This window comes from Xenopus laevis, chromosome 1S, assembly GCF_017654675.1.
Source record: "Xenopus laevis strain J_2021 chromosome 1S, Xenopus_laevis_v10.1, whole genome shotgun sequence".
NCBI lineage: Eukaryota > Metazoa > Chordata > Amphibia > Anura > Pipidae > Xenopus > Xenopus laevis.
In genome coordinates this window covers 40,477,485-40,498,615 of record NC_054372.1, presented here as the reverse complement: position 1 = coordinate 40,498,615, position 21,131 = coordinate 40,477,485, and the positions used below count along the sequence as shown (strand labels likewise).

Sequence of the window (21,131 nt, the reverse complement as noted above, 5' to 3'; positions counted from 1 at the left end):
TTTCTTATGAAAAGGTAATACAAATCCTTTAATAATCCCCTCTTAACAAAGTGTTAAAAACACCTTACTCAACTGTTTGTTTCAGCTCTAAACAAAATGATACCTTGCAGGGGCAGCGAGGCAAAGTGCACCCATGTAAAGAGGCAATTTGGTTCAAATCCCATTGTGGCTGAGTCAGGAGGCCAAATGCTACAAGTCATAGTTTGGTCAAATGAAAAGAGTTTTCTTTTCAATAGCAAACTGGCTCCCTGTAACAATCCACGCTACTACTTGATGCTCCAATGCATCATATCAACCTGCTACACTTGCTATTATAGATATCATTTCATTCCATGATACTTGTTATACTACATCTTCAGCAGCTTCCTATAGCTCCCCAGATGCTCAACACGGTCCCTTCTCAGTGGCTATTATCCCCACTGCTTCTATAGGCACCATCTCTCCCTACTATATCTGCTATTCCACAGCCACAGTCCCATCCCAGAGACTATTATCCCACTGTTACTATAGGCACCATCTCTCCCTGCTATACCTGCTATCCCACAGTCACAGTCCCTTCCCAGAGACTATTATCCACTGTTACTATAGGCACCATCTCTCCCTACTATACCTGCTATCCCACAGTCACACTCCCTTCCCAGAGACTATTATCCCACTGTTACTATAGGCACCATCTCTTCCTACTATACCTGCTATTCCACAGCCACAGTCCCATCCCAGAGACTATTATCCCCACTATACTTAAAATAAAATAATATATGGATTAAAATCTGCTTTTTCAAGGATGGTAAACTTTGACCCCCCCATCGCTGGGTCAATGAGCTTGCCATTTGCGAATATATGCCAGACTCAGCTCCCATTGAGGAATACAAAAGGCTATGGATTAGATTTAAACAGCCCACATGTACTTTTCAATAGATACACTTTTTTTGGGAGAGATAAAGCATTGGAGCATCAAGTATCCTCACAAAGCATGTTGGGGTTTAAAGTATGTGCTCTGGGATTCTTTCAAACATGGGACAATAGAGAGACTTCCTTTCATTTTCATGGCTTTTCTGCATATGGGACCAATATGGGCAACATTAAACAGTTGCAAATGTGAGAGCATCATGCCTTACTCTACATAGACCCCCCTTCCCTGGTAGTATTTAAAGGGAAGACCCCCTCTTTGTTCTTAGTCCCCATACACCGGCAGGAACTACTGTTTACATCAGGTCAATCAGTATTTATCTAGGGAAACTAAGGAAGAGAAGGAAAATTGCAGAGACAAAAAGAGGCTTATTGAGAGGGAAGAGAGAAGGGGGAGGCACTGTAACCTTGCCTTCTCTGATCATTAACTTTGTTGGGATATGCGGCAACCACTTTACTCTGAGCTGAGTTACATGGAAAGCTGATTCCCAGGGAGACTGTACCAGACTTGATCTAACAGTTGCCTATCTCCGAAGAGCAATATGGATTTTCAGAAATTATTGTATGCCTTATTTTTCATCCTGATGAGCCTGCTGCTGATCAATGGCCAGAAACCAGGTATATTTATTCTAAAAAAAATCCTTACTTTTTCTCCTTTTTTTGTTTAGCGTAACTTATTTGATTCTCTTCTACATGATACTCATTTACATTACCTATGCACCTTGGGGATGAAATGACTTTTTTTTCCAAATATATTATTCCATGTATTTTTTCTAAGATCAACTAATATTCTTTGTAGAACATATTAAGAAGGACAATGCTTTTCAGACAATGGATGCCTGTTATTATAGACCAGAGAAGATAATCGTATGATTTAAATGCTTGGCTAAAATAACAGCTGCCGGATACTTGATTTGTAACAGGAGCAGGTCAGTGACCACACACTTGGTTACATTAGATAGGGTCGGTCTGTGAATGAACTGCAAACAACTATAAATTATTATGATTGTGAGGTCATTTTGTTTAAATAAAAGGTTAAATATTTACTGCTTCTATGGCTACACAGTGTGCTGGTCAAGGATAATGCTTACATACTGTACATAAGCCTTACACATGCACTCTTAGTCCTGATTGGTTCCCACTGTGGGGTTTGTTATTTATACTGGCCTTGTAAGTAAACTCATTTGCTCTGTCTTCATATAGTTGCCCTTAGTTCCCGATATTTTGATAATAGCGTTATCTACATTCCTGCATATGCTCAATGCCGGAGAGACCCAACAGTGCATAGATGTTACCACATATCCTGAAGGTAGTAACACCCTCAGGGTCAGGTGAAAATTAACTTATGCACATGCTCAGAAATAAACTACCATGTACTGTACAAAGAACATAAATTCTGTGGGGCAGGAAAAACAGAAAAAAAATATAACATTAAAGTGAACATGCTTTAACCTAAGTAGACACATGCTTTATAGTTAAAATAGTTATACAGGCATGGGATCCGGTATCCGGAAAACCATTAGCCAGAAAGCTCTAAATTACCGAAAGGCTGTCTCCTATAGACTCCATTATAATCAAATAATTCAATTTTTTTTTTCTCTGTAATGATAAAAGAATACCTTGTACTTGATCCAAACGAAGATATAATTAATCCTTATTGGAAGCTAAATTGGTCTATTGGGTTTATTTAGGGCAGAGACACACGCTCAGATACGGGAAGATTAGTCGTCCGAAGAAGAGGTGATTTATTGCCGGGCGACTAAATCTCACCAAATCTAAGCGTGTTTCTCTGCCCTTAATGTTTACATGTTTTTCTAGCAGACTTAAGGTATGAAGATCCAAATTACGGAAAGATCCATTCTCCAGAAAATCCCAGGTCCCAAGCATTCTGGATAACAGGTGTCATACCTGTAATAATGAGATATTTTGCAGCAGATATAATTTTACTATGAACATGATGGTAATTAAAAGGGGTAAGGTGACTTTCACAAAACGGTATGGTTTTCTCAACTGATTGTAATTCTTCACAATTTTCTATTTTAAAAATGCTTTCTGGAATATGATCAGCCACCACTCTCAGTAAATGGTCACAGAGAATTTTTCTAACACAAGCTGCAAATTGGCAAGTAACGTTAATGTATTGGGAGAAACACAACTGCTGTACAATAGGTTGTATATACTGTATATCCAGCTGCTGTTCAACTGAAACATCTATTGTTGTTAGGGTTGTCACATTTTCTTGAAAAGATACCACCTTCCTATATTTTTAAGGATTTCCCCTATTCATATCATTGGGATCAAGCTTCATTTTTACCAGGCAGGCCGGTAAAATACCCTAATTGTTGTACAGGTATGGGACCTGTTATCCAGAATGCTTGACACTTGGGGTTTTCTGGATAATGGATCTTTCAATAATTTGGATCTCCATACCGTCTAATAGAAAATCCTGTAAACATCAAGTAAACCCAATAGGCTGGTTTTGCTTCCAATAAGGATTAATTATATCTTAGTTGGGATCAAGTAAAAGGTACTGTTTTATTATTACACAGAAAAAGGAAATTTTTTAAAAAATTTGGATTATTTGAATAAAATGGGAGATGGCCTTTCTGGTTATGGGTTTCCGGATAACAGATCCCATAACTTTACTGTATTTGCTAAATAGATATTGGGGCTCATTTATAAACTTCACGCAGGACAGTTTGGTTCGCACAGTGAATATATTTGCCCTGCACATTATTACATTTATAAAGCTGTATAAAAGTGTGCAAACAGAAATGCGATTTTTTTTCACACTGCAAATGTCTATAAGAGCTTTTTAAATATGGCAAAAATCGCAAATTGTGGATAATATGTGCACACTCTGCGTTTGAATTACGCCACAACTTTGATGGCGGAGAAAATATTCATAAAACAGTTTTGCAAATTGCGAGTTTAAGTTACTGTCAACGCTATTTTCACCTCGCACAGCGGGTGAACTCAATCAAACACGAAAATTTATTCTCAATGCGAATTCTCAAAAAACAGAAGGATGGGCACATCAGTGCAATATTTTAGCATTCAGGAAAAAACATGGGCAATACAACCATTTGCGAAAAAATATGCGCTGCGCGAACTTTATAAATGACCCCCATTGTGTTGCTATAACAGGGCTATGTATATGTAGCTAATATTGCATATTTGTATGCTTCTCTCAAATACAAAACTTATAAAACTATTAACAACTGCACCCCCCTCTTTTTCTAAAGCAATACAACAAAGTAGATGTCGCTGCTAACCAAGGGGGTTAAACCAGCCTAAAACAACTTTGCTTGAGGGGACTGTGTGCTCCATGCAGAGAATAGGCCCATAAAACTCCTGCAGTCTGCATAACAAATCAAGTGAGGACGGAGGAAGAGGGAGTTCATGGAAGAAAGCTACAACAATGTTCTCTGTTGTGGGTGGTTTTCTAATTTTACTTAACAAAGGTTCAGTGAAACACTACATGCATATAAAAGTGATGGGTACCCTAGACAATGGGAATGCATCTGCATAGATTTCAATCAGAAACTCAAAGAACAGTTAGCATGTGTAAGTTCCACCTGGTTAAGGTATATTTCAGCTTTGTATATTTGCAACTGCAACTGAGAGCTGGTATGGTGGGGTATGGCAGATAATGAGAAAATGAGAAAATCTGATTTCTGTATAAAGGGCTTTAAAAAGGTGGTTCACCTTTAGGGTAGTGGCATACCGGAAGATTAGTCGCTCAGCGACAAATCTCCTCTACTTCGAGCGACTAATCTCCCCAAAATGCCTTCCTGCCAGCAATAATATTAATCGCCGACAGGATGGCAAACGAAACGCTTCCGATTTCTGAAGCCGCCCGAAGTTTACTCGTGAGGCAACTACTGGCGATTCATATTCTTGCCGGCAGAGCAGATTTGTCGCTGGGCAACTAATCTCCCCGCCTGCCACCACCCTTAAGTAAATTTTTTGTATATTACAGAATGGCCAATTCTTAGCAATATTTAAATTGGTCATCATTATTTCGTTTTTGAATTATTTGCCTTCTTCTTCTGACTCCTGCTTTCAAATGGGGGTCACTGAACCCTTAAAACAGATGCTGTGTAAGGCTACACATGTATTGTTATTGCTAGTTTTTATTACTCATCTTTCTATTCAGGCCTCTCCTATTCATATTATCTTATTATCAATGCATGGTTGTAATTTGGGCCCTAGCAACCAGATTGCTGAAACTGCAAACTGGAGAGCCATTAAATAAAAAGCTAAATAACTCAAAAACCACATATAAGAAAAAATAAGTTGTCAATGGTCTTGGAATATCATACTAGAAGTTAAATCAAATTTGAAATTCCTCTTTAAGTAGCAGGAAATCTCAGAGAAGAAGTCTAGATAGATAAGTTTGTCCTATTTAGAGGGGTATTGCCAAAATAAAACATTGAAGTGAAAACAGGCTCTCCAACTCTGCAATTTTATAAACTCATATTTTTTCAGTTGAAATTACATTTTTAACTATGCAAATACTTGTTGGGATTGGCAAATGTCGGTAAAGTGGAATCTTAATTGATTTCCTCAACTCCGAATATCGCTAACCCATGTTGAGGCCTGCAACTCTTTTTTTCCCTCATCAAACCACTAAACAATGGGATGCACTCTTGTCTCACAGTCACAATAAAAGTCACATTTATTTTCATTTTTGATGCACCTTGATTCAATTAATGTTTCAGATACCAAAGGACTCATTCACTACTACAATGGTGCATTGGCTGATGCACTAAGGTAGCCATTCAATTAATGCCGTCTAGCCGCTTCCCTAAGCAGCACTGAGGACTCAAAGCTCCCCAATGCTCGGATGCTTGAGATCGCGCTTGCTCGCGCTCCGGTAGGGAGGGTCCGGGTGGTGCTGGCGCTAGGACCATGCAGGGCCGTCTCCAGGACCTTGCGGAGCGGCTCTAGGCGGAGGGTGCACAAGAAGCGGCAGGCACTGCGGCCTTGGAGCGCCGCCTTCCAAAATCCGGCCCTGTGAGCATATCCAAAGTGCATGCACCCTGGGCCTTTTCTACCATTCTTGTCACATTTGGTGCAAGGCAGAGTACTAAAGCCTAATTTGAGGGGTAGATTTCTCCTGAAGTACCTTTCAAATGGTGCACTCATAACAATTACCCCTCATAAGGGGGGCACAAGCTGCCCTGGCCAGTGCATTATTCTCAGCTGCAAGTCTTAGGGGAATAGTTATCAAAATCCAAAAAGTTCTCACTATTTTCTGAAAATGACTCCAACCAAATCCGTACAGACTTCGCCCCAATACATTTTCAAGAATTTTTCTTGTGCAGAAAAAGTCAAGATAAAATAGTAAAAAAAAAAATCAAAATCCTTCAATTTTTTGGGATTTTCTGCTCAAATTTTCTTTTCGTAAAATCGTCTTAAAAGATACGATTTTTTTTGGAAACCTAGCGCAACTCAGAAATGTTTCCATTTGTTATTGGGACATCTGCCATTGACTTTAACATGTTCTCGGCAGGTCTGAGTTGGAGTACTTTTTTCATATGACTGTCGAACTTTACTAAATCCCCAAAAAACTGAGGTTTTTTTTCCTCCCAACAGATGTTTTTTTTCCCCTGACCATAAAAATTCAGAGCTTAATAAATAACCCCCATAGTGTAACACACCAGAAGAAAGAAGATTTGTGGTGGATTCAAAAAGAGCTGCAACAAGGTTCATAGTAGCAAAACCAGCTCGTATATCTATTAATCACTGATGGTACTGAAGGTGCAGTTATGTTCCAGTCATTGATCCGCTCAAATATTTATTTGATCCGAACTGAAATGGTAAACAAATAAATAAAATGACTGTAGAGTGATGTTTTATAACTATCATTGCTAGACGGACAAATAGATTTTATGATTTCTACTTCATTTCAGCCAACCTCGCGCAGCGCCGAAGGATACACAGACACAACTGCTTCCTAAAGAGATGCATACCGCTACATTCAAGAGTTCCCTTTCCATGAGGTATGTATCAGAAAACACGGCCTGATGATAATGATGTATCTTGTGTTTGGGATTTGTTTGTAAGGGATAATGATGTTATAGATGCTCCAACGTATAACTGTCTAAGACAGCTCACACATTTATATATTTATACTGTATGTTTATAAGCCAGAGTTATTTTTTCATAGCCTGCTACATATACATGTATTTATATACAGGGACACATTATCTACTAGGTTCTAAATTACAGGAAGGACCTCTCTCATAGGGGCAAATTCACTAAGCGCCGAAGCGCCGAATGCTAGCGTTACTTCGCTAGCGTTTGGCATTTTCGTTACTGCGCAAATTCACTAACGAACGCTGGCGTAGTTTCGCTAGTGTTACTTCGCACCCTTACGCCTGGCGAATTTTCGCTAGCGACGTAACTATGCAAATTCACTAACTTGCGCAGTGTACTGAACGCTACCTTTTACGCTAGACTTTCCTTCGCCACCTCAGACCTGGCGAAGCGCAATAGAGTAGATAGGGGTTGTTTCAAAAAAAGTCAAAAATTTTTCTAAGTCCCAAAAAACGCTGGCGTGTTTTCTACATTATGGGTGATAGGCTGAAAAAGATCGAAAAAATTTTTGGGGCTCCCCTCCTTCCCCCCTACATTTCCTGACTCATGGCAACTTACCTAGACAGTAGGCACATGTGTAGGGCAAAATAAAATTTTTATTTGATGATTTGAAGGTTTTCTAGGCATTTGTAGTGCTGATACGTATTCCTCCATTGAAATTTGAATTTGGCGCCGTATGCAAATTAGCCTTCGCTAGCGTAACTTCGCTTTACATAGCGAATCAACGCTAGCGCAACTTCGCAACCTTACGCTACCCCTGAGCGCAACTTCAGATTTTAGTGAATTTGCGGAGCGCTGGCGAAACTACGCCTGGCGAAGTGCGGCGAAGTGCGGCGAAGTTGCGCCTGGCGCAACTTCGCATCTTAGTGAATTTGCCCCATAGAGTCCATGTGATTCACTTGTGATTGACACAGTAGGTCTCTTGTTGAAAATATAATAAACTAGCACTTGTTATATCATTACCAGAACATGTTATAGTGTCAAATAGACACAATCAATGTTTTAGCCTTTCAAGATAAATCAATATTGTTATTTTTAAGAAAGTGTGTTGCTTAATACTACCTACTGAGATATATATATATATATATATATATATATATATATATATATATATATATATATATATATATATATATATAAATGTATGGTATTTGTTTTCAGTAATGTGATCAGAGCTATAATTTGCTATATCGGCACCAACGGCCTGTGCCTAGTACAGCAGCTTTAGACAGTGATCACTATTCCTACAACATTTAAATGTAAATTGTTCAGTGAAAAAGTAAAAACTGGGTAAATAAATAGGCTGCGCCAAATGAAAAATGTGTCTAATATAGTCAGTTAGCCAGAAATGTAATGTATAGGACTGGAGTGACTGGATGTCTAATATAATAGCCAGAACACTACTTCCTGGTTTGCAGCTCTCTTGGTTTCCACTAATTGGTTACCAGGCAGGAACCAATCAGAGACTTGATGGGGGCCATAAAGGTTATAACTGTTGCTTTTGAATCTGAGCTGAATGCTGAGGATCAATTGCAAACTCACTGAACAGTTATGTCCCATGTGGCTCCCCTTCAAGTCGCTGACTAGCTCAGAGTTAGAGAGCTGAAAAGCAGGAAGAAGTGTTCTGTCTATTATGTTAAAAATCCAGTCACTCCAGCCTTTATACATTACATTTTTGGATAACTAACTATATTAGAAACATGTTTTATTTTGCACAGCCTATCTATTTATCCCGTTTTTATTTTTACACTGAACTGTTCTTTTAAAGGGGTAGTTCACCTTTCAGTTAATTTTCAGTATGTTATACAATGGCCAATTGTAATTCTAAGTTTTTTTATAGTTTTTAAATTATTAGCTTTTTTCTTCTGATTCCAGCGTTCAATTGGGGGTCACTGACCCCATCTAAAAACAAATGCTCTGTAAAGCTACAATTGTATTGTTATTGTTACTTTTTAGCACTCATCTTTCTATTCAGGCCACTCCTATTCATATTCCTCCCTCTTATTCAAAGCAATGCATGGTTGCTAGGGTAATTTGAACCCTAGCAACCATATCGCTGAAATAGCAAACTAGAGAGCTGCTGAATAAAAAGCTAAATAACTTAAAAAACAATATAACTCTCTACATCATACTAAAAGTTAATGTAAAGGTGAACAACCCCTTTAAGATACATAGGAATGTTTTACTGTGAAACAAATCCATAGGACACTGTGGATACTGGAGGCTAGAGGATATTAGACCATATATAACATATATACTGTATATATATATATATATATATATATATATATATATATATATATATATATACAAATATATGTATATATTAGTCCTTGACCTGGAGTATAAAGTAGGATGGACAAAAACATAGGCAATGTAGATATGCCATTTAGCTACTTATATGACTTGAGCAGAGCCTCACTTAAAAAGGTTTCGTATGTCAGGGAGAGCTTTCTTGAAACAATTTGCCAGACACTTTTTATATCCATTGTGAGGTGCAGAGTAGATGAATGCACAAACTGGATATGGAATCTGGGAATGATTGGGGGAATAAGACAGCATGACTCCAGATAAACAAGATAATTTTCTTTTGAAGCATGTGTGTTTAACAGAACACTATTAATATACTTCAAAAGAACAAGCCATATTTTATTAAGTTAAACTGTCAGGTATGTTTTCAGCTGGGCTATATGGTTACTATTCTGGTTTAGAGTAGAACACAGGGGCTGTTAGCTAGGACACCCTGCCTCAGAGTAAGGCTCTTTGGAAATATTTCAATATTACTGTCGAAAGAACATGCACATTTGTTACACTGTGTAAATATTGTTAAGTTTTGGAAGAATGGTTTTCAGGGATATCCCGCTATGTTGCCCAATCATAATTTTAATGACAACAAGGGAACCAAACAGTCTAAATATTGTGTTCAATGGACAACGTTTCCCAGTGCAACCCTATCCTTCATAGCAAGATTAAGGGCAGTGGCAGACGGTGATTTTGGTGCTATTTATTACCGTCTGCTGGTGACAAATCTCCCGGAAATCCCTCTCCATTTGAAATGATTTAAATCTCTGGTGCGATGACCAGCATATCGCTAAGTTGCCCAATATTGCCTCTGGAGGAAACTTTGGGCAACTTAGCAGTATATTTTGTTGGTAATAGCATCAGCGATTTCCGTTATTCAAATGGAGAGGTATTTTCTGGAGATTTGTCACCTGCCGCTCATAAATAGTCGCGGGCAGATAATCTCCCCGTCTACAGGGGACATGGCACGTGGCAAAATCTTTTTGGTGCCTAACCAAAACTTTGATAATAAGATAAGAAATAATATCGAAGAAAGGTTCACAATGACTAAATATCGCAGTGCACACTGAAGCTCTTTTGCCTCATGTCTAGTGCTTATCACAAGCCAACAGTGGACATTAGAATATTGGTATTCCCTGAGGTCAGTTTAAGACTATCCCTAGCTTCTCTCAGATTTGTAATGTCATATAGATGTTCAGTTGTAGTCCAAAACTCCATCACTATTATGGCACAGGCGCAGTTCACATCTATCACACTGATCACACATCTAACCTTTAAAGATGTACTTTTCCTACGCCCTGCAATAGCTGCTATCCAAAAACCGGATTATAGGCAGTGTTTTCCAAATACATACTTTGATTTGCTACATGGGAGTCTGAAATGAACACTGGGCATTTTGATCATTGCAATGATGTGGGTAACCATGGGTAACAATGGACCCCCCCATTATTTGAATGGGTTGTTCCCATATTGTCTTCAAAGGGGCACAACTAGCAACAATCCATAGCAACTTGCAGTGAACAAACCCCACTTAAGCCATTGCCACTTTCCCCAAAAGCTAGCATTTTTGGGCACCCATTGGGCTGAATAATGATGTCCCAAGTCAATAATTGGGTTTGTGTTTTGTTATGACGGTATCTATAAAAGTAGTCAGGACAAGAGGACAGTGAAGAGGGGGTGGGGAAGGGTGGGAAAAAAGGAGCAAGAGAAAGAAAACAAACAAGAGATTGGTAGATTGTATTCAGCCAACATTTCATCTACCTGAGACCTTTGTAAAGATAATGATCACTAATGTTTTAGGGGAAAAAGTGTTTGTTTACTTATAGATACATAAATACTTGGCTCAAAGGGCAGAGACACCACATATTCCTGACATAGGCAGCATGTTTCATATACATAGCACTTGAGGAATTCTGACTACAGGTATGGGACCTGTTAACCAGAATGCTCGGAACCCGGGGTTTTCCAGATAAGGGATCTTTCCATAATTTGGATCTTCATACCTTAATTCTACTAGAAAATCATGTAAACATTAAATAAACCCAACAGGCTGGTTTTGCTTCCAATAAGGATAAATTATATCTTAGTTGGGAGCAAGTACAAGCTACTGTTTTATTATTACAGAGAAAAAGGAAATTATTTAGTAAAATTTTGATTACAATGGAGTCTGTTGAGAGACAGGCATTCTGTAATTCTGCGCTTTCTGGATAATGGGTTTCCAGATAACGGTCCCATACCTGTAATATCCATGCTGATCAATATGTGGTTCTAGTCCTCCAAACTATTTTTATGACTCCATCTTGCTTATATGTGCCATAGCTGTATGCATATCATCACTTTAATAATAATTGTCATAAGAAGAATATATTTCCCATAATAAGTGAATATTTATAAATGTTAGACATCACTGAATTCTAGCATTACAACTTTAATTTAATAAATGATTGTTACAACATAGTCCATGTTATTTCAGGATGTTTTATATTCACGCTTCTCAGTGTATTCAGATGCATAAATAGAACATATACATTACACTTGCCAGTCCCATACAATGATGAATATAATCATTCTTTTCCACAATGTCCAGGTGCAGTTTAGGTGCTGCCCACCCAATGCAGGCTTTAAAGTTCAGTTTCAGGCTGAAACCGAATTCCTTTCCAGGAAACGTACAACAAACTTAGAGCCACCCACTGCTATTTGTGGAACTGTCTATAAGAGGTGTATACCTGTAGGCTCTGCTGCTAACATATACATCTGTCATAAGGCAGGAGTAAGTAATGGCTGCTCCTGCTGATTCACTGCTGTGACTATTATAGATGGCTGTTTAGGGGTGCCCATGTTAATAACTGGCTCTGCCTTAAAGGAACAGTAACACCAAATACTTAAAGTGTCTCAAAGGAATGACAATATAATGTACTGTTGCCCTGCACTGGTGTGTTTGTTTCAGAAACACAGCTATAATTTATATAAACAACCTTCTATGTAGCCATGGGGGCAGCCATTTAGGGTGGGGGCACACGCTGCTTTTCAGGAGATTAGTCGCTTAGCGACTAATTCACACACTTCTCCGTTCATCCTAAATGGATACAAATTGGGATTAGGGAGTGTAAAACAGTTGTAGGTTTCATCTCCAAATAGTGCAAGAAGAAAAGAGAAATTGTAAATTCAAAAAGATCACTTGCCTTAGAATGTGACTGTATACATCAATGCAGAATATGATTTAAATTTGTACTTGAATCAATACAATAGAATAGACCATTTATTTGGCACCACTAACAGTTTCTCCTTTAAAGGGGTGGTTCACCTTTAAGTTAACATTTAGTATGTCATAGAATGGCCAATTGTAAGCAACTTTTAAGTTGGTCTTCATTATTTATTTTTTATAATGTTATAATTTATTTGCCTTTTTCTTCTAGACAAATACAAGAGTCCTCTGCACTCAACCCATTATTAATATATTTAAGACAGAGATATTTTGTGCATACAGCTACTGAAAAATGCCTTACCCTTTAAACAAAACAGGGATTGTTTGTCCATATATTGCAATATATTTAAGATGGCCAACTAAGTCAATCTCATCCCATGCCTTTTTCTTCTGACTCTTTCCAACTTTCAAATGGGCGTCATATTCCAGCCTCTTATTCAAATCAATGAATGGTTGCTAGGATCATTTGTAACCTAGCAACCAGAGTGCTTAAAATGTAAATGGAAGAGCTGCTGAATAAAAAGCAAAAAAACTCATAAAAATAGTAAATGATAAAAAATGACAACTAATTGCAAATTGTTTCAGGATATCAATCTACATCATACTAAAAGTTAACATAAAGGTGAATGTAGAGGTAAAGCAGATGGTAAAGCTTGAGGAAAGTATCATGTCAGATGTAAAACATTAAGAAATTGTATGACCCACTTGCCCCACTTTTATAAATATTATTGCTACAATCATTGCCAAAGTGTTATTTTAGTAATTGAATATTTAATTCCATACACTTCACAACCAGATGTAGCATATTGGTCCAGCACCATTCAATGTGAAATATCCTATTTGGTTTAAAAGAAACGTCTCTGTAATTGTTTGTGACATAAATCAGATGTTTATTGGCAAATTAACCCGAAGATAAATGGACACAGGCTAAATGTTGGCAACTTGAATTTCAGCTGCAAAAGGAGCAATTTTTAGTGATAAAGTGCAGGGACTATAAATCACACAGTGACAGTGAGGAAGGGAAAAGGCTTATTCAGAAACAGCATCTTATGCAGTTACAGAGTATCACAAGTTTCAGGGGGTTATTTACTAAACGCCGAATGCAAAAATCATGAAATATTGGTGATTTTTTTTTATAAGATCTGACTTTTAAAAAAAATCGCGAAATTTTCGCAATTTATTAAACCCGAAGGATGGAAAAGTCCGAATCCCGAATCAGAAAATCCGGCATCTCAGACCTGTCGAGGTTGCATATAAGTCAATGGGAGAAGTTCCAATGATTTTTTGATGTGCGCTGGGTTTTGTGCAATACCCCAAAGTTTTCTGGGGCAATAAATATAAGAAATATGAGTTTTTGGGTGAAAAATCCCAAAAAATCTTTAAAATCTGATGAAAAATCCAAAAAAACATAACAATCTGATTTTCTTTCCCGCAAAGCAAATTTCCAGGAAAATGTAATAATAAATTTGTGTAAAAAACCTGAGCGGATTTGATCGGAGTTTGTAGCAGAAAATATTGAGATAAATTCAGACTTTCATAAATAACCACCCTGTGTGGGGCAGAGATGACATTTACTCTGAGCTTCCAGAATCACATGGGCCAACTGGAACAAATTTTACATCAGGTACATAGGATAAAAATTGTTGCGGGCGTTGAAATTGACGCCTGTCCAAATAATTTTGACACCCATTGACTTCAATGCGTTTCAAAATTTTTCGTTGTTTTGCGAATTTTGCAGGAAATTTTTCACCAGGTAGGGTTGCCACCTTTTCTAGAAAATAATGCGGAGCTTCCTATATATTTATCTTTTTTCCCTATTAATAACATTGGGATTAACCGTCAATTTTACAGGCCAGTAAAATACTGCCAGGTGGCAGCCCTACCTCCAGGATTGACAGCCCTGAACTGCATCATTTTTCCTTCCATAGAGACTAACCTTATTCCTGAGGCCAAATGACACAAGTCTTGGCCTGTGGAAAAACACAGACTTAAAATCCACTGCCCTGCTGCTCCTCTGCCTGCACCATCAATCATTACCTCTGCTCGGATGTAGGCAGACAAAGGCAGATTTTGTTGCCGAAAGTGGAGCAGTGGGGCAGCGGATTCTAAGCGTGCCGAGAATTTGTGCTGTGTGGATTCTTATGGCTGGTGTTTCTCCACAAGCTGGGTTATAACAAAACTGAAAGCTGCTGCAAAGATTGCAATTTATGACCTATTTTATAATATGTGCCACTTGAGGCATTAACAAATAATATTATTGAGTATCATTGCAGAGAAGTAGTTCATGACTATGGGAGTTTTGCTACAAATTCTGATCAAATCCGCTTGGGTTTTTTACGCTTATTTATCGTTACATTTTCCCGAAAATTTACGGGACAAAATCCGATTTTCAAGATTTTATAGGATTTTTCACCCCAAAACTCAAATTCTTTTATATTTTTGGCCCGAAAACTCAGAAAACTTCGGGTATTGCACGAAACCCAGCGCACATCAAAAAATCATTGGGACTTCTTCCATTGACTTAAATGCAACCTTGACAGGTCTGAGATGCCGGATTTTCTGATTCAGACTTTTCCATCCAAGGGGTTTAATAAATTCCAAAAAATTTGCTTTTTCAAAAGTCCGATTTTATAAAAAAAAAAAGTAAAAATCTTAAGGATTTTTGCATTTGGAGTTTAGTAAATAACCCCTAAGAATTAGTGCAGTTGATTAATTTAGATTGGTGCATACCTTGGTTACTATTTGGTACTTTAGCTGCACTATAACTAAAAACACTGCTATATTTTAGCAATTTTAGCACAAGATTGGAACTTCTTCTCCGACAGCACTCCAGGGCAACAGAGTAAGTGATGCTATTGAATTTAAGATATGGCTTTGTTTGTTAAAGGGACACTATTAATGATGGGTGAATTTATTCGCCAGGCGCAAATTCGCGGCGAATTTGCCGCCAGCGAATAAATTCGCGAAACGCCCTCAAAAATTCGCCCGAAAAAATTTGCTGGTGTTAAAAAAATTTTTTCGCCGGCGTTGAAAAGAAAACGGGCAGCGGCGTCAAAAACAGGCACAGGCGTAAAAAAAAACGGGCGCCGGCATCAAAAATGAGACGCTGGTGCCATTTCGCAAATTTTCCGCCGTTTCGCGGGAAATTCACGAATTTTCCAGTGAAGCTAAACGGTGCAAATTCGCCCATCACTAGACACTATGGGGCACATTTACTAAGTTCGAGTGAAGGAATAGAATAAAAAAAAGTTTGAATTTCGAATGATTTTTTTGGCTACTTCGAACATGGAATTGGCTACTTCGACCTTCGACTACGACTTAAACTATGAATCGAATGATTCGAACTAAAAATCGTTCGACTATTCGACCATTCGATTATCAAAGTACTGTCTCTTTAAAAAAAACTTCGACCCCCTACTTCACCACCTAAAACCTACCGAACCGCAATGTTAGCCTATGGGGAAGGTCCCCATAGGCTTTGTAAGATTTTTGGAATTGCAGGATGCTATTTGGAAGCATGGGCAAGTAGCACATTTTGACAGCCACCATGAGTAGCTCCTGTACCGTAGCCCTTAGGGTATAATAGTGCACAGCAATTTTTTGAGTTTCATAGAGTTTTTCAGTAGTTCAGTGGGTGAGAATGTAATACTTGCAATCAACATCCCCTTCATTTTGAATGAGAATTACAGTACCTGCTAGCACCTAGAACAGTCAATACTCAATGCTGCATTTTGAAACTATTAGCACTTGTTCACTTCATTCCACCAATTCCACCCCCTGCCCAAAGTGAATGTATTTGTTACACCACTCATACAAAACATTCAAAATCGCCTAGTGTGCCATTACTCTTAAAAGCAAGCCACACTTCAATATATGTATATAAATATACATATAAGTTACATATAAAGCAAATAAAATGAAAACAGAAAAAGTTACATACAAAGCAAAACACAAAAGATTTAAGCCAATTTTTGGCTTCCTTAATACTGGAATCGACAACGCTATACATCTGATAGTGTGTGATCAGAGAGAAAAAATTGCAAATTAGTGACAAGTTCCCCAGCATGGTGCAGAGAAGCTGTAATTCTAATTTTGATTTGATGTCAGAGCAAGTAACTTTTGCTCAGTAACGCAGTGTGATGCTTAAAGGAAAACGATACCCCCCAAACAATGAGGGTCTCTATTAAAAGATACTGAGTAAAACAGCTCATGTGTAAAACCCTGCTTCATGTAAATGAACCATTATCATAATAATATACTTTTTTAGTAGTATGTGCCATTGGGTAATCATAAATAGAAAATTGCCATTTTAAAAAATAAGGGCCACCCCTTGAGATCGTAAGATTCACTGTGCACACATACAAACCACATGTAAGGTCACATGAGCCAATTAACAGACAGAGTTCTGCCTTTTGCGTCCTCACTTCTTCCTGTTACAGTTAGTGTTGTAGTATTTCTGGTCAGGTGATCTCTGTGGCAGCACAGATAGAGTCACGAAATGGTGGTTCAAGGCAAGAGATGTAAAAGGGCAATATTTATGTAAATATATATTCCAGTTTGGTAAGATTCTTTAATATGTCATTCAATTTGATATAAACTAGTATTCATTTTGGGGGTATAGTTTTCCTTTAAGGTGTTTTTCAACAACTTCTTCTAAACTTGCACTATACCTGCAAAAAAGTAAAAAAAAAAAAAAGTAAAAGGATTTTTTTTAACCAACATTTTGCTTTCAAGTTTTCTACAGGGACCAAACCTCCCACCTTCTTTAAAACCTCCTAATTAGTTCTGTACACATTTTGCTTGCCACTGCTTGATAAAGAATAGAATGCCACTAAAAAATATTGCATATCCTGCTGTGATGATTTGTGAAAATTAAAGGCATTTTTAAGACCTAACTATTTATAGACTCTCTCATTCATCTTCTAGCCTTCCAATTGAAATACTGCCTGCTTATTAGTGGAACCCACACATCAGAATTATATTGCAAAATGATCAGATCACAATGATCACATTCAGGGCCGCCATCAGGAGGGCACAGGGGTACTCCTGTACCGGACTCGGGCCTGGCTGTGCTGCACTTTTCAAAATAGCTGGGCCCCCATTGACAACACCGAAGTCTGAAGTCCTGAACCACCAAAGTCCTGAAAAGCCGAAGTTCCGAACTGCCGAAAGCCACGATAAGACCCAAAGTCATGAAAAGAGCCGAACTTGAAGTCCCTAAGCCACAAAAAGACCCAAAGTCATGAAAAGAGCCGAACTTGAAGTCCCTAAGCCACAAAAAGACCCAAAGTCATGAAAAGAGCCAAACTTGAAGTCCTGAAACGTCAAAAAGAGCCAAAGTCATGAAAGGAGCCAAAGTTGAAGTCCTGAAGCAGCAAGTTCAGTTCTACTGAACACCAATGTGTGTGGTTTTTTTTTTAAACCCCTAGCCACCAATGTATTATTTTAATATTCTATAGGCCCCTGTCACCAATGTTTTTTCAAAAAAATATTCTCTGGGGCCCAATGTTTTTTTTTTACTTGTAAGAGAGGCCCTGGCGCCAACATTTTTTTTAACCTATGGAGGGCCCTAACCTCCAATGATTTTTAAAAAACTTTTATGGAGGGCTCTGGTGACAATGTTTTTTTTTTTTAGTATACCGCCCAGTGGTTAAACAGAGAAAAATATTTGCTCTTAAAGAAGAAAAACTATCACTATACATTAATGCTCATTGAGTGATGTTAAAGAGAAGAAATGATCACGAAAACCATTGCGTCTGTAAACATTTAAACTTCACTTCTGTACTGTATGTTTCCCATAAACATGGACCATTAACTACTCTTTGTCCCTCTTTGTGTGAAAAAAAAGGTTTCAAACCATTGTCCTTGAAGACCACCTGCTTGTTTCAGAACCGAGTATATGACTTTGACAGTTTGGGTACAGTTTAGGCCACAATGAAGCTCTCATAGAAGCACACAAATATCAAACAGCAGGTTGTAAAGCAATCAGACAGGCCACCATCAGATCAGTTGTTTGTGGTTGTTTCCCACCTTCTCCAGTACTTCAGATGCATGCAAGAAATAAAATGAAAACTATAAAATGGATCAATAAAGTAGGTCAAAGCAGCCTTTGCCTTTGGGAAAGTGTTTATTTGGTGGATAATAAAATGGCAGTAACCTTAATTGGAAGCATTTTAACTTAGCGAAAAGGCATAATAATATTACAATGTTCTTGCGAAGCAATTGTCAACAGAGAAGGGATAACTGATTTGCTAATATGTGTTACTAGATTTGGAGAATGACACAAACAGGAAACATTCTGAAATGGCCAGACTGTTCCACAGAGGTGCTGTGAAGTGATATGTCAAACAGAAAGTTTGCTAAACAAAGCTTGTAACATATCTTAAATGAATATTTATAATTAAAAGGTTAAAAAATATATGCTGCAATATATACTGTTGGTGCTGGGGTTTTGTATACAACAGCTTTCAGAAATGGACTCTTTCTCCCTTATCATTTTCCTAATGAGAAAGAATAAATAGGACAATACAAACATAAACAGTTGAAGTCATGGATGTTGCAGGAGATGCTAGCAAGCAAGTTTACTGTGCATGGTTACTCCAGAGAACAGGTACTAACATGACAAGTACCAAATACAAGAATTGCTCTACATAAACATCCTAGCCTAGAGAACTAGCAGTGATGATGACTTGGAAAAACAAAAATCTGTTGTCAAGTATACGTCAATGGGTAGATATGTATCTTCTAGATTATGACAACCAAGAGCCTGTGTGAAGTCAACAAACGCCAAACATTCTGGATAACCGATGGCGCACCTGTAATTGTAATTGCAAAGACAGCTTAAAAATGTTAAGATTTTAAAAGATCTTTTCTTTATCATAGGACCAAGCTTATCCTGAAACGATCATTTAAATGTACGATTTGACCATCAACTAAAAGACCATTTCAAGTGATAGAAGCAAGGAAAACTGTGGGTAGCTGCCTGCCAAACAATTGGATAACGGATAAATTTCACCGTGAATGATGAAAATGTTCAACCGATCAATTTTTTGGCGCCAAGGAGGACATCTTTCCTTAATTTGCCCACCAATGGCAGGGCTTTATTGGGTTAATCCAAACAATCAAATTACAACGAGGAGCAATGGGCACCGACTGGTTGAAAAATTAAACCTTCCCGATCGATATCATGGCCAGATGTCGATGGAAAGACCCTTCGAAAGCTCACATACACAGGCAGATGAGCTGCCAAATTGGTCCGATATCGGTAGCTTTAATCTGCCCGTGTATGGCCACCACCTTCAGGGTGAGAAAGATCTTAAGATTTTGACCAGTGAAAATGATTGCTCATTTTAAGAATCCAATGGCACACTAGGCCAAGAAGTAACCAAATTACATGTACAATTTGTCAAGCTGATGTACACTGTTCCAAAAAAGTAAATTTACGAGAAAATGCTTTATTTAACCCTATATGTAATACATGACGATAAGTTTGCCAGGAGCAGTAACCCATAGGAACCAAAAATAAAATATCTTACAAGATGTTTGCATTTAAACAGGTGACCAGTAAATTTTACCTGCTGATTGGTTGCTATGGGTTACTGCTCCTGAGCAAACGTAGTGCCTCTTATTACTAAACCCCTTTAGAGTTTTAGCATTTTGTAACTGTCCTGAAAACCTCCCTTTATATTGTTAAATATGTTTGAGGAGTGGGAATTTTTAATATTAGAAACTACAGTCAGTTTATTTATTGGTAGGGATGCACCAAATCCAGAATTTGGTTTGAATTGTAGCCAAAATTCTGCCTTTTTCAGCAGGATTCGGATTCAGCTGTGCCTGGCTGAAAAAATAAAAATCAGGTGACATCAGACAAACAAGGAAGTGAAAAATTCTTTAACCGCATGCTGTGATTGGTGGTTCTTTCCCACCTCCTTCGTAATTGACATATAAAAATTAGGGTTCAGTATTGGGCTGAATCCTAAAATAGTGAATTTATTGCATCCCTTATCAAAGGTTCTTGATTCAATACGTGTGTAGAGTTTAGTATTCTCTATATTAATCAAGCAGTATGGCAAAAACACCTTAAATGCATATACTGAAACTACTGTACAATATTACTCGTTTTTTTTTTTTGCACAGTGAAAACATAACACATTATACAGGGATATTACAGGTATAGGATCCATTATCCAGAAACCGTTATTCAGAAAGCTCTGAATAACAGAAAGGCCATATCCCATATATTCAAATAATCTAATTTTTTTCAAATTATTTCCCTATTCTCTGTAATAATAAAACAGTACCTTGTACTTGATCCAAACTAAGATATAATTAATCCTTATTGGCAGCAAAACCAGCCAATTTGGTTTATTTAATGTTTACATGATTTTCCAGTAGACAAGGTATGAAGATTCAAATTTAATGAAAAATCCCTTATCCGGAAAAACCCAGGTCCCGAGCCTTCTGGATAACAGGTCTCATACCTGTACTTTTGAACAGGTCTCATACCTGCCTTTTGAAAAAAGGCATCAACCCCAACTGATTGTATTTAATTAGATAGAAAAAGGCATAAATATATACTTAATGCAGTTTGAGCAATTAACTAGTAAAACAT

At 37.7% G+C, this 21,131-nt stretch overlaps 1 protein-coding gene across 1 annotated transcript; it reads left to right on the top strand.

The window, feature by feature from the left end:
* Positions 1 to 1,035: 1,035 nt before the first annotated feature.
* On the top strand, positions 1,036 to 20,618 carry LOC108706639 (apelin receptor early endogenous ligand). Its single transcript, XM_018243229.2, has 3 exons — positions 1,036 to 1,527; positions 6,828 to 6,917; positions 19,403 to 20,618. Exons 1-2 carry the CDS (start codon positions 1,452 to 1,454, stop codon positions 6,914 to 6,916), a joined length of 165 nt encoding a protein of 54 aa, XP_018098718.1. The 5' UTR covers positions 1,036 to 1,451; the 3' UTR covers position 6,917; positions 19,403 to 20,618.
* The last annotated feature ends 513 nt before the right edge of the window (positions 20,619 to 21,131 follow it).